Here is a 17,071-nt window from a genome sequence, read left to right as displayed (position 1 = left end):
GGAAACATGTACTCTAATGAAAACAGTAAACATGGAGTATGAGAAGCACACCAGTCATTATACACGAAACATGGAGTATGATTAGTTTACCTCTAATGAAAACAGTAAAGATTCTGTTTGATTCTGTTTGATTCAACTTAGTGGTTCAAATTTACAGATCATAGACCCTCTGGTCTCAACTTGATGGAGTAGAAGCGATTCTGAGAGGCACGCTCTGCTTCTGCTACACCAAAATTCAGTTTATTTGGAACAGAGGGATTCTGCAAGAAGTAAGCAGAGGCACTAAAATTCATAGACCCCCTGGTTTTGCCAGAAGTAAGCAGAGGCACACTCTGCTTCTGCTACAGTTCATTTGGAACACCGACACCAAAATTCAGTTTACAGCCAGAAATTTGCGCCTAAAAGGCAAAAGCCAAGCATCCCTACACACCATTTCGTTACGCTCGGGATTTGGGAGCTGTCGGGGCGAGGGTAAAAGTGGAAACAAAGAACATTTCGTCACGCTCCAGATTTTGCACATGGAAAGCAAAAGCGTTCTATATTTTGGGACGGAGGGAGTAGAAGATAGGCCTTGTAAAACAGAAAAAGAAAAGATAACATCTGAAACAGAAGTTGAAAACTGGAATTCTTTGTGTTCCTCTTCTCGTGTAAATAGAAGTTGAAAAGCCTAGAGCTGCACTGCTAAGATAACATCTGAGCAATTATTGTACAACTAGTTAAGAAAGCACTTGCAATTATTTCAGCTTTCTCGACACCACTCGATTACAATTACACATCTACAGAATCAATCAGTAAAGAGAAAAGAAAAGAAAAGAAACTCATTGAGAAGATGAGCCTAGTAAAAGTAGTCCCTCTTGGCATCATGATACAGTTACATATTTCTGAAAGTGCTATACCCTAATAATATCAAATCTCTTGCAGGTGCATATGACATCTCAGTACATAATGCTCCATGAAATGAACACAAATTTGCTCTTGCCCTGTCTTGTAAACATCATGACGTGTAAAGCGGCTTCGCATGCACACACCTTGAATGGTAAACAATATTAACTCCATTTCCTGAAAATGGAGAGAATCAATGAGCCGTGACTAACAAATGTATGGTCCAGAAGGTGAATGGATATAAATATAGCAGTTCAAGTAGAGATGTATTCCCTCTGCAAAGAAATATAAGACCGCTTAGATCTAAACGGTCTTATATCTCTTTACAGAGGGAGTATCACTGTAGAGAATTTGCTCATCAATGCACTGATACATGCGCTTCACATGTTCCATTCATAAAACAAAAGAACGCCACCTGTTCTTTGCTGGAAACAGTTTGGGAAACCAACTGTATGACATGGGCAATCACCAAGGAAAGTAGCACATAACAAAACTGAGCTAAATCAAAATTCTCTTGTCATGTCTTACTTATATAAATATAATATAATAATAATAACTGAGATGTTATAGAGTTGCTTTTGAATGTTAAGTGGATAATTCATATTCATGGATTTTACCGTAGGACTTCTCTCAGTTTTATTGGCCTAAGGATAATGTTCACCAAAGAAATCTAAAGAACCGCTCCTAGTGAAGGTACATATATAGAACAGTAAGTTGTGGTCCAGAAATGAGATAACTCACAATTTAGCTAATTAGGGACTTGAGATGCAAAGTTGGGCCATGCAGAAAATAAAAAAGCTCGAAGAGCTCATTTTGCACACAAAAATGACCGTGGCTATAAACCGGTGAATAGAGGAAAGTACCTAATAACATATCTGAGAAGTATGTAGAAATCTCCCATTGTCAGAGAAGAAATGATTTAGGATCAGTAAGCATGCGTATGTTAATAATCATCACAAAATAGAGAATACATCAAGATGTATTTTTGCCCTAGGCTCAGTAAGCTTTAACTTTAAGACATAAGCTACTATGTTTTTTCATGTTTGAAGAATACCAGTAAAAATGGGAAGAAAAGCCACACTGATCCATAGATCTCATTGGGGATGGATATATCAAGTTGCAAAGTACATCATATCTACGTGTGCATGCAACAAGAGCATTAAAAGGCCTTCTATTTTTTTACCTTCAATTGCAAGTTGTGGGCATGCTAATTCTCATCGTCTGACCCAAATGGCTCGAGCCGCCTGACTGATTCTAGGATAGCTGGACGGCGCGAGCCACTCAGCGCTCCAGTGCCCAGCACCGACTTCACCTTGGGTACGCTCATGGTGTGCAGCGGTGGTGTCGGCACGTTCCGGTTCATCTCCTTGAGCACCGACCGCACCGTGGCCTTCGTTGCCGCATCACTCGGATCAGGAGCAGCCGGAGAGCTCCCGCTGGGGCCCGCGGCCTCTTCTTCCCTGGACGACTTGCCCTTGCCGGCCTCAAACTTCTGCATGTCGTAGAGGAGCTCCTTCTGAAGCTGCTTGTCCGCCACCAGTATCTCATCGAACTCGTTCTTGTAGTCCTTGAGCAGGGCGCGCAAGCACTCCATCAGGCACCCCGTCAGAGGGCTGTTCTTGCTCTCCAGCAGCCGCTTCAGCTCGATGAATATCGGGATTGCGATCTGAATCAGGTTCTTCTTTGCCACCTGGGTCACCGCCCGCCCTTTGGCCGCCTGGAGGGCGTTGGCCGTCCCGCCATCTACACCATCATCATCCATCTCGGAATTGTCCGCAAGGATGCTGGGATGGATGCGCATCTCCTTGCAAGCTAGTATTTGTAGAGCATCCTGTAGGAAAAAAAGAGCATATTTTGCATCACAAAACGCTAGGAAATCATATAGTTTATGTCCAGTGCCATGTGATCTGCCGCAACATACAGACAGGTACATACCTGAACTACAGCCCTTCCAGCTGCATCGTCAACACTTAGCAAGCCATCACAAACACCTGCTAAGATCTCAGCACATAACTTGGCTGATGTAGCTAGAAGGTGCTCCGGGGCCATTTGTTTCAACAAGGACACATATATGTGCATTCGTTTTGACCTTGACCTTTCGTCAGTTCCCCTGCAATAAGAAAGCTCACAATAAATGTCAGGTAAAGGCGGACATGGTTTTTGCAAAGTGAACATCATGCATATATATGTTTACCATATCGCAAAAAGGGCTTGTCCTCTGTCTGAACTTTGGGACCCTTGAGAACTCTGAGACTGAGACTCACTATATCCACCATGTCCTGTGCAATTGTTTAGGACGTAGATAGCTTCTATGAAACTGTTATATGCAAGAAGTGGCGCTTTGGCTGCAACATTTATGTTCATGTTAGGCATGCAGTAAAAAAGGAAATGATACAGAATACCAAGAGTAAAATAAGTAAACCTTTTAAGATGCTTCCAAATAGGTAGTCAGCCAAATGCCTTATCTTATCCGATTCGTCAACTAAAGATGGCAGAAACCGAAGGAAAAGCACTCCTCTCCATTTTACGTAATCCCTCTAGGTAAAAGAATAGCTTCAATTAATTACCGAATGGATATTTAGATGTACTCCCTCCGTCCCACAATATAAGATGGTTTTTCAAGCTAAACCATCTTATATTGTGGGACGGAGGGAGTAACACTGAAAGAATGATAAAGCACCTGCAACAACTTTGCGAGTAGGACAAACGTTTGCCTCCGTACTACTTCACAGGGATCACGCAGCACTTTTGTTATTTTTGACATATAACTGTAAAACAAAGGAGGGGTCAGTGTAAGTTCATATGTGCAAATTTAACAATTAATTATATGTAAAAATTCATGTGCAGTGTAGCTGATAAGATACTATGGTAGTCTTCACATAGAACAATTACAGTTTTTCTTTTGGTAATTACCATCAAAGACAAAATGTACAGAATCAAAAGAACTGCTGTTGGTATATGCCACAAGACATTATTATTATTTCGATCTTAATTGCCAGCAATAGCTGCAGCTCATGCTCCCGTACCATCTAATTTGAAGTCAAGTATCTCTCTCAGTTTTTAATATATGAATTTTTTTTTCATTTTATAGACATAGAAAATGGAGTTACCTATGCTCATATTGGATCAAGCACTGAAACTATTTAACTTAAAAAATGGCCAAGCCCAAAAAAAAGGCAAGGGGAATAATTCTATCATGCCTCATTGTGTGAATAAAAATATGTGTGAACATCCCAAAGTGTGCATATCAATTACATCTGATGTACAGGACCCGACACCACCTAATATAAACATGCATATCTGCTTGAAATAAACGATGTAACTGAGTTATTGAAGGGTAACCATTCAGAGATATAAGCTCACCAGTCAACTAGTGCTGTATAGCGTACATAAAAGTCAGCCATTGCTATCATGATATTATTCCGGAGGGTGGCCAAATCACTCCGCTCAAGCTCCTGATTTATACAAGCAACACTGAGTGTCTATTTGTTAAGAACAGTCATGAGTGCAGTTGGAGGGTACGCACCTGAACAAAGAGCGGAATATATCGTTTTGCTAGTTTGTCATCTACAAGGCATATTTTTGCCATTGTATCCCACGACTGTATATATAATGATGGAGCTACCTCATTGAAAGAAACGGCTCCACCTGCAAGCATTGTTGGTCTTGGCTCGGGGTTTCCAGAGGTTATGACTGTGTGCAGCAAAGGAATGATGCCTTGCACACTAGCATCAGGGCAAGCTAGGATCACTGATCCAACGGTGAAGACAGCAATAACAGCTTCTGACATCTCCTTTGATGTGGATGCCTCCTTTCTTCCCTTAAGTTTGCCAGTCAGAGGAGTATTGTAGCTACAACCCCTGGAATCTTGTGATGTTCCTTTTATGTAGCTTTGTAAACTATCAACTGCTTTATTGATAAGTTGCTGAACCCACTTCATTATTAGTGCTTCAGCTTCCTTTGCCGTTTTCGCTTTCCGTTTACATAAAGTTTTCAGTGACTTTACATGGGCATCGACCTGTATGTGCATGTAAATAAGACATTGCCATCAAGATATGGATAAATCCTACTTCTGTTAGGAATGATGTTGGTACAGAACAATATATGCAGTAGCAGAGCAAGGATGAGCACACGCCCCAGGCCAGCCCTCTAGCTATTGTCGATACAGTACGCTACAATACCTAATATAGCTACAGTCAATGAAACGTTTCTTGATATGCATTTACTGAACAACCTAGAAATCTGTCATTGAAGAGATAACACGAATGCATTGGGAACATTTTGCAGAACTTCGGATAGACAAAAAATAGGTATATGACAAATATCAAAGCAACGCATAAATACTGCATTATCTTATGATCCGAACCCAAACCTGTAACTGGTGGGTTTTTACAGGGCCATTTTGTGACTGTGGTAGTTGCTACAGCTAAGCTGGAAGTATATCCCTTTCAGAAAGTTAACATAGCATACTTTGGATTATATTTAGGTGTATGATACCCAGACACGACTTATTGGTCTACAGTTCTGCCTATTAAATAACTATAACATGTTTACCTACATTCAAGGCCTTATGAAATACTCCCTCCGTCCCAAAATATAAGAACGTTTTTAACACTAGCATAGTGTCAAAAACGTTCTTATATTCTGGGACAGAGTGAGTACAATAGTTTACAATAACTCTCAGTAGATACTCCAAGTCCCACTATCACAAGGAATAGGGCTAGTGTACAATGTAACAGGATCTAGTAGATTTATGCCTGGACTTATGAGGATTTAACTGGGGTTTTGGTGTATTCAGAACACAGTTGCCAGACCAGTCCAGCAGTCCATGACATAACAGAGTGCAAGACTCCACTGTAACATGAAATACTTATTGGCACCAGAGTAGATATTGCTTTGGATTCAATAAATGATTACCTCACTCAGGTTCATATCAAAATTTTCAATCCGCGTGAGTAAGCTGTGTGCCAGTTCTGCTGCAGGCTCCACAGGTAGCTCCATGGAGACATTTGAAATAGTTTGCAGGAGTGAAACACGATCCACAGCCCAGAGCGCAGAGTTTGGTTCCCCTTCAGAAGAAGCTTTACCTTTGCCTTTGCCTTCTTGGCCAACATTATCAAGGAGTTTCCAGTGGTGAGAGAGGAACTTCCAGTTAACTGATTTAGGCGCAAATGAGGAGACCTCGGAAAGAAGCCACCAAGCCCCAGCTGGTGCAGTCCAATTCTCAATTGGCTTAGAACTTCTCAACCACAAGGTTTCAGATATTGTTATTATATTCTGGAGTGAACTAGCAAGCAGTGGTCTCAGCTTTTTCTTCCTCCCAAGGCTTGCACATATCCTTTTTATGCAGGGAACAACCTCTCCATCACATATGCTTTTCAGCAAATCCAGTGTCCCGTCCGGGAACAGCTCCTCCAAGTTGACTGAATCATCATCCAGTTTCAAATTGGCAGCTTGGCAGACCCTGTTCAGAACCAGTTCAAGAAACAAGTTCTCACATTCCTCCTGGATACTGGTCTCACTATCAATCATCAGTGATGGCACAGCCTGAAGCCACTCCTTTGTCACACTCTCATCTGGGAATTTCCGGAACACCTCTGAGATGGCTGCAAGAGCCGCCTTGCGAATGGTGACTAGCGGATCAGAGCATGCAGCCCCCATTGCAGTAAGTAGCGACTCATCGACAGGCCTGCCAATCAAACCAATTGCCTTGGTGATGAGCACAAGTGAAGCTTTCCTCACAGCAGCCTTATCATCAATGCACCTTCTCCTCAACAACTCTCCAAGACCCATGTTCCCTATCTTCATCACCTCCTGCAATCGATCGACCTCCACGCCTCTTTCAGACAAAACATCAAGCGCATGGGCTGCATTCGTCAAGGCCCGAGCACGGACGGCTCCAGCGCTGTCTGAACACCTCTCCACCAACACCTGGACACACTTGAGCCCCCAAGAGCCCTCCTGGAGACCAGATTCATCGATTTCCGAAGGCAACAGCACCGGCAGCATTGCCAGGACCATATCCACAGCAAACAGCCGTCCCTTTGCTTTGCCCCTGGACATGGCCACCAGATATGCAGTGAAGCCCTCCCTTTGAAGTGGCTCCATTGCCTGCACCACCTCAACTATGGCCTCAACGGCCAGCCCCCTCGCCTCCGACTTCTCCGGTGCCTTCACCGCCAAAAGCCTCGGCAGGTAGCCCACCAACTTCCTTATCCCCTCCTCCTCCCCTTCCTCATCAGCACCCAAAGGCACAATCTTTCTGACCAAGAACTCGACCGCGGACGACCGCACAGCCGATTTCGCACCCGAGAGCACCAGTGGTACCAGCGCGCGTATCACATCCTGCACCGCCTCGGCGTGGTAGCGAGATCCAAGGACGGCGGCAAGGACATTGAAGGCCGCGAGCTCGGCGGCGGTGTCGATGAGCGACCTCAGCGCATCAGGGTACTCCCCGAGCGGCAGCCTCCCCGCGGCATCGGCGAGCAGGGAGAGTGCCTGCGGAAGGAAAGACGGGGACCGCGTGGCCGCTTGGTGGCGCTGGTTCTTGCGCTTGCGGGGGCCGGAGTCGGAGGCGGCGCTAGGGTTATGGGTGTCGGTGGCGGCCTTGCGGAGGGCGAGGAGGAAGGAGAGGAAGGGGAGCGGGGAGAAGAGGGAGGCAAGGGGGGAGGCCGGGGCTAGCAGGAGGCGGAGGTAGGCGGTGAGGGCGGGGACGGGGTGGGCTGAGAAGGAGGAGGTGAGGGGCAGGAGGAGGGAGGAGGCGGGAAGGCCGTCCGCCGCGAGGCGGGGGAAGAGGGAGGCGGCGGTGGCCGGGGAGGAGAGGAGGGTGAGGGAAGGGAGGGACAAGGGCGGGGAGGTGGATGTGGAGGAGGAAGAGGCGCGGCGGTGGAGGGCGGCGAGCTCGGAGAGGAAGGCGGAGAGGGAGCCGGAGGCGGAGGCGGAGGCGGGGGAGTCGATCTCGTCGACGTCCATGTCGTCGGCGTCCATGGATGGCGGCGAGGGGCGGCGGACGGGGTGCGGGATTTGAAATCTGGTGGGGGGGAGATGGGAATTGGGAGGGGAAGCCGTGGGTGGACTCGAGATTTGGCTGCGTTCCTTCGCAAAGAAAAAAGAGTTTAGGCTGCGTTCAGATCGTAGGTGGTCCGGGCCGAAGCTGGCCAAATGGGCCTGCACGGCCCGTCCAATGATAAACGGTCCGGTCACATCACGGCCCATCATGGAATGTTTACTAAATGGAATGGAAGGAAGAGCCGGTCCGGAGAGCGACTAACTGAGGAGCACAACCTCATCTTCGAACAAGCAACTAGTGCGATAAGTTTTCATCCCTACTAGATCGTTAAAGGCGCGCGTTGCTGTGCCCGTCTAGTTCATTCCCACACAAGAATGGTGGTATTTGTTCGGAAATCACATCTTGCCAAACCACAATTTTAGTGCTCTATAATCTCTCAGACGCCTGAGCATCCAGGCGCTATGTAGCCACGGTTGTCCATTTTTCTAGTAGAATAGAAGGAATTTCTATAAATATATACAACAAACATATACCAAATGTCTACTGTAAGATAAATCATCAAAGCCTAAGAAAATGTGTTCTAATATGCTAGGAGTTTATTGACAACACAAGCAACTCTGAAGGCGACATACAATTAGCCTTGAAAGACCTCTTTAAGCACTGAAAGCATAAGCATGCATGGAAGTAACCTTGGGCATCTTGGTTTCTCTTATTAATTGTACTTGGTTGGTTATTTGAAATTTTGATCATAATGCACACTTTTTTACTTAATCTACTACATACACATCTAGTTTACAATTTATCAATTGGTGGTTACAGCATCACTTGGTAGGGATAGCAAAATTCTCAGTCCCCCTAGGGACGTATCGGGGCTGTAGGGTCATATCTAGGTGTCTACTCAAAGATCATCACTCTTTGATGTTTCTGCAAAGCATCTTGAAGTCAGAAGAATTAACGTTGGCGGAACATGTAATACATCTATTTCACATATTCAACTGGGCTCCTCACTGGATCATCCACTATCTGTAGCAAGGAAAGGGGAATGAAGGCTAACAAATAAGCCGCTGAGCAGTTGGTGCTGCAAGCATCATACATGATGCATGGACATCGCGGAAGGAGTTAGGCTGTTAGGGGTTCATCTCTGACCAAGGAGCTGCGATTTAGGTGTATGGGTTGATGATGTAAGTTAGTAGCTACAAGAAGGAGAAAGCAGAAACAAAAATTAAATGGAAAAATACTTGGCAACTGATTCAGATTTAGAGGCAGTTGCAGGTCTACAATAATCAATCAATAAGTAGCCGAAAGCAGCACTCAAAATGCCCTTTCAAACTTTTTAGTATCAAGTACTGATAACGACAGTAATATTAGGCATAAGAATGTAGATTTATCAGTTTTGAATCAGTTGGTAATCAGTTTGGAACAAAGGCTGACAAAGAACGCTCTGAGCAGTTGGTGCTGCAAGAAGCGGACATGATGCATGAGCTTCACGAGAGGAGTTAGGGGTTCATCTCTGACCACCAGGGAGCTGGGGTTTATGTGTATGGGTTGATGTAAGTTAGTCGGTGCAAGAAGGAGAAAGTAGAAGAAAACTTAATTGAACAAATACTTGACAATAGATTCAGATTTAGAGGTAGTTGTAGGTCTATCATAATCAGTCAATAAGAAGCCAAAAGCAGGACTCTAATGTCCTTTCAAAGTTTTTAGTATCGAGTATTGACAGCAACAGTAATATTAGGCAAGAGAATGTAGTTTTTTCAGTTTCGAATCAGTTGGTAATCGGATTCTTGATTTTTATGCACATACACACTAACAAAACATGGAACCACTTTACTGCCTCGATTAAAAAGAGCAAATAACTTCAGAAATGGCAACGGCATGGGGTAAAGAAACATGTCTCCACTGACATTAGCTACTGCTCATGAAAGTACATGAAGCAATCAAACAAGATAATGAAACTTGTGGGAATACTAATGCGAACAGCTAAAACCGAGGAAATTATCACAACTATGCCATTGCTTGTTTCTCAAAACATTATGCCACTGCTTTGCTGGTTGTGGTACAACATAATGAAGAAAGAGAACATTTAATCAAGGAGTGTGTGCGCGCAAGCACACACCAAACAGGTGGTGCAGAAGATTTAGATATGGCGTACAGACCTTGCTTAATCCTGCAGTGAACCTTCTCAAAATCCATGTAAATTATTCCTGCTTTCATAATCATTAGCATTTTCAGAAACTGAAAGATAATCTCACAAAGTAGCCATAAGTACTTTAAGCAATTTGGAGACGTGGGCATCCAAACATAATATTGTCAAAAACAAATCATTAAAGTTCAAAGAATTAGCTCACCTTCAAACCAGCCATCCTAGCAGAACCTAGATAGAGAATTAACCCGCGTTCATTTGGAAATAGAAGAACAACATCAACAAAAATAAATTCTTAAATTTGACAAAGATTTGGGGAAAATAGTGGATGAAGGAACAAGGAAAAACTGGCAAAACAGGAAGAAGAATTAGTGAGCTAAGGTCAACCATGCTTGCCGGGGACGATTCTATCGAAGGAGTCGAGTGGGAAAGGAGCAGGACAAGGGAGATTATATGAACGCACATGGATCATGAATCGTCATGGAAACTGACCTACGAGTGGCGCACACCAATTGCCATTAATGGGGATTAATGGGGTGTGATTCTGGATCTCCAGGACCGCCGGTTCACTAGTGCAGAACCAGGCAATAGCACCGGTTCGTAAGACCCTTTAGTGCCGGTTCCATAACCGGCACTAAAGTGTGGTCACTAAAGGCCCCCCCCCCTTTAGTACCGGTTCTGCACGAACCGGTGCTAAAGGGAAACCACGTGGCACGAGCCAGCTCCGAGGGCCTGGAGCCCTTTAGTACCGGTTGGTAACACCAACCGGTACTATAAGGTTTGGGGGTTTTTAGTTTTATGATTTATTTTTCATTTAATTTTGTGTTTCCATTTTAATTCTTTTTCGTTTGCTGGTATTTTACGATACTACACATTGTAAATGTTATGCATATATATATATATATATATATATATATATATATATATATATATATATATATAGAATTTGTAGTAGAACCAATCATCGAGTTCAACATGATTGTCATGATATTATAAGCGTTCATATATAACACCACAAAAGCAGATCACTTAAGTTCAGAACGAAGAACACGAACATGAAAGGCCAAGTACTAATTAAGAGCAGCATGAAGAACTAGCTAAATCATTCCTGCTAGCTACTCTCTCTCTGGTAAAATAGCATAGAATATATATAGCTCTCCTGATTGATCATACTGGAGCATGCCGATGAACCTGTCTCTTAATCGTGGGCTGCGCTTCTCATTGCTGCCCCCTAGTACTTCTCTGCGATCATTAACAATTTTCCTCCAATCTTTCACTATTAAGCATTCATCGCTTCTAGAAATCATGAATGCATTCATGTGCAATGCAGGATATCTTGGCCTTAAGCTAACAATTGACATCTGACCTTTAGTCTCGATCCCCTGAGGCACAACTGTCATCGGGAGTCCCTGTTGAAGAACATCGTATAGTACTTAATTAATATACTCAGCAATGAAAGTTTTAAAAAAATATGTATGCAAAATATGCACTGAAGACAAATAGTAAATATCTTACCATCATTCCTAAATAGATGTGACCGTAGTTCAATACCATCACTATTGGTCGCACGTTTTAAGTACTAACATTTCCAAGTGCAGGAAAAAAATTTGTCTTGACAGTATGAAGATCCTCAAGCCATGAAACATAATGACTTATCTCCTCGCAGTTTAGTTCAGCTCTGGGACAGTAGAAGGTCCTGTCTACCAAGCGCCGGACATGTTTGGTTGAATGGAGATAAGCTGTCAATAGAAATTAGTTGTCAGTTATTTTTGAAATAAGCAATATCAAAGACAAAAATATATTTGAGAAAAACTCACATAATGGCAGAACTGGAGGCGTCTGCACATCGACTCATATGTCTCTATTACCTTCAATATCATCTTCCGGACGAATATCAAAGGTGATAATCATACCAGGCTCAAATGCATAAGCCTTGCATAGTGCTTGCCAAGTTTTGTATTCAAAATAGGTGTATGTGTGTGCATTGTATACTTTGACGTTGAAAGTATAACCATCATGCTCAGTTTTCAGGTAAGCTCTCTTTACCTCCATAGTTTCCATATCTTTGAAACCTATCTTATCCAAAACAAAAATTCTTGCATGGCATGGGATGCGCTAGTAGAATAGTGAAAATTAAAAATTTTAAGTCAGGCAAATGAAGCATATATAAGTCATGCTTAATTACGAAAACAGACTTGTCGTTGTGACTTACTGTATCGAATTCGAAAGTCTTATCCAGCTTGATGCTGAATTGCCTACCATCAACAAGGAAATTTCTGTCGCACTGGCCGCGCTCGTCTTCACAGTATGTGCACATACCGAAATTTTTTCCGTCGTCAGACGACATTTCCTATGTTCATATTAGGCGAAACATTAAACACTTACTAATTCTATTAATTCAACTACTTACTAATTCTATTAATTCAACTAAGCATTTACTAAAAATAAACTAGTTATATTAATTCAGTTAGTTCAACTAAGCATTTACTAAAAATAAACTAGTTATATTAATTCAATTAGTTCAACTAAGCATTTACTAAAACTAAACTAGTTCTATATATTAATTCAACTAGTTCAACTAAGCATTTACTAAAACTAAACTAGTTCTATATATTAATTCAACTAGTTCAACTAAGCATTTACTAAAAATAAACTAGTTCAAATATATATCTAACTATAATATTTTAATTAGATAATCAAATCTCAGATACGACAATTTTCTTACTAAAAATAAACTAGTTATATTAATTATTCAACTAGTTCAAATCTCATATACCTAAATAAACTAGTTCGACAATTTTCTTACTAAAAATAAATTAGTTATATTAATTATTCAACTAGTTCAAATCTCACATACCTAGCTAATTAATATCTAATTAAATTTTCTAAAAAACAGAAAACAGAAAACAGAAAATAAGTAAAAAATGTGTGTGTGTGTGTGTGTATGTGTGTAGTGTGTGTATATGTGTGTATGTGTGTGTACGCCGCTCCGTACGCTGCCGCCCCGTACGTACGAGCGGGGGCACCGGCGTACGGGGCGAGGGCGGCGGCGTACGGGGCGGGGGCGCCGGCGCGCGGGTGCGAGAGACGACGTACGGGACCGTGGCGACGACGACGGACATCGGCGGCGTTCGGGGCGGCGGCGCGAGAAGACGACGACGACGGGCGGCGGCGGGGACAACAACAACGACGACGGACTACGGGCGACGGGCGGCGACGACGGGATCGAGCGGCGCGCGGCGATGTCGAGAGGTTGAAGACGAAAGTGGGGAGATGTAACTGAAATTTTCGTAAGTGCTATATATATAGGATGGGCCTTTAATACCGGTTGGAGCCACCAACCGGTACTAAAGGCCAACTTTGGCCAGGCCAAGAGGCGAGAAGAGCAGGCCTTTAGTACCGGTTGGTGGCTCCAACCGATACTAAAGGGTGATCTGTAGTACCGGTTGGAGCCACCAACCGGTACTAAAGGCCTCGCGCTGCCACCCCAAAGTTTAGTCCCACCTCGCAGGGCGAAGGGCAGCCACACTGGTTTATAAACCCAGTCGCGGCTACCTCTTTGAACTCCTCTATATAGCAGGCTTGTGGGCCTAAATTCTGCGCGCTGCCCTGCGAGTCTGCTGGGCCTTTAAGGCCTGTAATTGCACGCCCGTGGCCTAGCAGGCCCACAGGGCAGCGCCCCAATTTTTTTTATATAGTTTTTTTCTTTTCTGCTTTATTTCCTTCTATTTATTTCTGCATAGTTTTTTGTATAGTTTTTTCTTTTCTGTTATATTTATTTTCTTCTATTTATTTCTGAGTAGTTTTTCATCTAGTTTGCCAAAATTCAATATTTTCAGAGTTCATTTTGTAGTGATTTTCAATTTCACGGTCATTTTATATAGTTTTTTTTCTTTTCAGCTATAGTTTTTTTTCTTGCTATTTTTTCTTTTCTGCAAAACTTGATGGTCAAAGTCTGGAGTTATAACCAAAGTTTAAAAAAAATGCCAACGTGCAATTAATTTTTGCCATAACAGAAGAAGTTCGGAGTTGTAATAAGTTATTAAAAAATAAAAAAGAGGTGCAATGCTTGTTAATTTGCTTCAAGCCTTTCGGAATAGTGTAAACTGCACTGCGCATAGCTCCGTGCAGTCTACCATATTCCTGAAGGCTTGAAGCTAAGCAACGTGAGCATTGAGCCTCTTCTTCATCGTCTCTGCACTCAGGGCTTATAAACCGCTCCTAGTCCCTCTCTCTTCGCGAGGTGGGACTAAAAAACAGCTTACTAAGAAACTGTAGTACTGGTTCATCCATAAACCGGTAGTAAAGGTGCTCGTGCGGCCCCAGCTAGCCTTACCTGACACAACCTCATTAGTACCAGTTTGTGGCACGAACCGGTGCTAAAGGTTCGCCACGAACCGGTACTAAACAGCTCCTCCCGCCTAGCAGTTGGTGCATACTGAACGCAAAAAATATAAGAGCATTTAGATCATGATCTTATATTTCTTTACAGTCTAAATTGTCAATATGATCTTATAACATCAAAAATACTTTGATCATCAATGATCTTTGTGTGTACAATCTGAATTGTCAATATGAGTCATCAATGATTTATAAAATGATGAAGACTCATATTGCGGCCACAAATTCTACACATAGAGTTCAATGAAGACCAAGTGCTTGTGATAGTTTGAGAAATAACATATTTAAGGTGGTAAAAGGCTTGTTGGGGGAGCGAGGTGGGACTAAAAACAGCTTGCCATAACCTCATTAGTACCGGTTCGTGGTACGAACTGGCACTAAATGGTGATGGTGGGGCCATATCCTGACCGCAGGCTGACACAGCCTCTTTAGTACCAGTTCATGGCATGAACCGGTACTAAAGGTTCGCCACGAACCGGTGCTATTGATCGCCGCCACGAACCGGCACTAATGTACACATTAGTGCCAGCTGAAATTCAAACCGGCACTAGTGTGCTTCACATTTGACCCTTTTTCTACTAGTGGTTCCCTCGCCCGCGTCGCATCGGCTACCTCGAGCGCTGGATCCCTCACGCGTCTGGCCTCCACTGGATCCCCGGAACGTCGGTTCCTTTCGCTAGCGTCGCCTTGGCTTGGTCTCGGACCATGATAAAAAAATTGGCCAACAAAGTATCGATTCCTCTGTTGTTTTGCGAGTTAGATAATGGGCCATTGAAGCCCAGTTAACGACAGACCTTTAAAAAAGCCTCCAGAATAGCTGCCCATCAAGACAGCCGGCCCAGTCATGGTAAACTGATGTTAAACAATGGATCTGACGGCCATAAACGATCTAAATGGGTAATCCGACGGCAGAAATCATTAAGGGCGTGAGAGAGCTCCCTTTAGGCTCAGTTTTACTGTCCTTAATAGATGTAGAAACGATCTTGGCTATTCCTCTCCGTACTTGGCTGGTGGAGGACTTTTGGGCATGGAGTGAAGATAGAAGGGGAATCTTTACTGTCAGGTCAGAATATAAGATGATCCAACGAGTCAAACTCAGCAAGGAGGCATGGTTAGATGGAGAGGAGGGTTCATCTCACTCTGATTTGGACAGCATGGGATGGACAAAATTATGGGGCATCAAGGTCCATCAAGGCTGAAAAACTTCCTTTGGAGATTGGCACAACACTCTATACCTACAGCGGCTCTGTTAAACAATCGCAATATGTCAAACACAGGAGCTTACCACCTTTGTGGAGCAGAGGATACATGGCGCCATGCCTTGCTGAACCGTGTCGTCTCCAGGAGCACTTGGGCGCTGTCTTTGGAGTCGGTGGTCGACAACCTGAGTGAGTACTCAGATGATAATGCGAAAACATGGATGTTCTTCATGCATGAATCTTTATCGCATGATGACTTCATTGCCTTTGTCGTTACCCTTTGGGCATTGTGGGGAGCTCGTCGAAAGGAAATTCACGAGCAAATTTATCAGAGTCCTTTCTCCATTCATGGGTTTGTCCAGTCCTATTTTTATCTGAACTGAAATCCATCGAGAAGAAGCCAGTACAGCAAGTTAACCCATGAGGGACTCAACAACTACCTTGGATCGCACCACCTGCGGGTATGGCAAAACTGAACGTTGATGCAACCGTAGGGAGAGGAGGAAGATATGGTGCAGTGGGGCGATAGCTAGAGATGCCGAGGGCGTGTCCCTGGGAGGCTTCAGCAATTGTCTTTCCCAACAATGGAGACCCAGCTGTCCTCGAGTGTTTGGCAATAAGAGAAGGCCTGGCCCTATCAGATGATCTATATGAGCGGAGGATCAAGGTGGGGGCGGTTTGCAAAGTGGTGATCGATGATATCTGTAGCAAGAATCCGACTTCTTATGGCGCAATCATTCATGAAGTAGTAGATCATAAGAGTACTTTTATTTCATGTATTCTTAGTCATTAATCTAGAAGCTCGAATGTCAAGGCTCACAAACTCGCGAAGCATGCCCACCGGCTGGCCGGCATGTGTGGCTTGGGCAGCCGGATGGTTTTACTTTCGTCCGTGTAAACATTTGTGATGGGTTGATTAAAGATTCGAAGTTTGTCTCAAGAAAAAACTAATTGAGGAGCGCTTCTTCGGGAGCCTCCGCAAGGGTCACTTGAGGGCCCTCTTAACCACCACTACGTGTCACACTTTAGGCGCTCCCTTCAAATTTTGTTTTTTCACGCGTATTCGGCTTGTTAGATGTTTTTTGGGGGGTTTTCTGCTTTTCGGTTCCCACCGGTCTTTCTTAACTTTTTGACAACCAAAAATTCAAAAAAAATGTGAAAAACCACATTTTTTTGCTTCTGCCATGCCTCTCGGAACCGAAAAAGTGTTTTTTTTGCTTCCGTGAGTGCCTCTCGAAAACGAAAAAAAAAATATGTTTTCTCTTTTTTTCCTTCCGTGAGAGGCACGGTTTTGCTTCTGTGATAGGAGCGGAAACGGAAAAAAATGTATGTTCTTTTTTTTCATAAGAGGCACGGTTTTGCTTCCACGAGAGGCACAGCCATGCCTCCCAGAAACAAAAAATCGTGTTTTCTTTTTTTTTCTTCCACAAGAGGCAA

At 43.5% G+C, this 17,071-nt stretch overlaps 1 protein-coding gene across 1 annotated transcript; it reads right to left on the bottom strand.

Annotated features, from left to right (window-relative positions):
• Nucleotides 1–612: 612 nt before the first annotated feature.
• On the bottom strand, nucleotides 613–7,957 carry LOC123113997 (condensin-2 complex subunit D3). Its single transcript, XM_044535341.1, has 9 exons — nucleotides 5,800–7,957; nucleotides 4,409–4,900; nucleotides 4,246–4,337; nucleotides 3,563–3,650; nucleotides 3,305–3,419; nucleotides 3,077–3,227; nucleotides 2,818–2,992; nucleotides 2,066–2,713; nucleotides 613–1,059 (listed from the first exon to the last, which is right to left on the bottom strand). The coding sequence occupies exons 1-8, from the start codon at nucleotides 7,867–7,869 to the stop codon at nucleotides 2,090–2,092; spliced, it is 3,807 nt and encodes a 1,268-aa protein (XP_044391276.1). The 5' UTR covers nucleotides 7,870–7,957; the 3' UTR covers nucleotides 613–1,059; nucleotides 2,066–2,089.
• Nucleotides 7,958–17,071: the final 9,114 nt, after the last annotated feature.

This window comes from Triticum aestivum, chromosome 5B (assembly GCF_018294505.1).
Source record: "Triticum aestivum cultivar Chinese Spring chromosome 5B, IWGSC CS RefSeq v2.1, whole genome shotgun sequence".
NCBI lineage: Eukaryota > Viridiplantae > Streptophyta > Magnoliopsida > Poales > Poaceae > Triticum > Triticum aestivum.
This window is presented reverse-complemented; position numbering and strand designations above follow the sequence as displayed.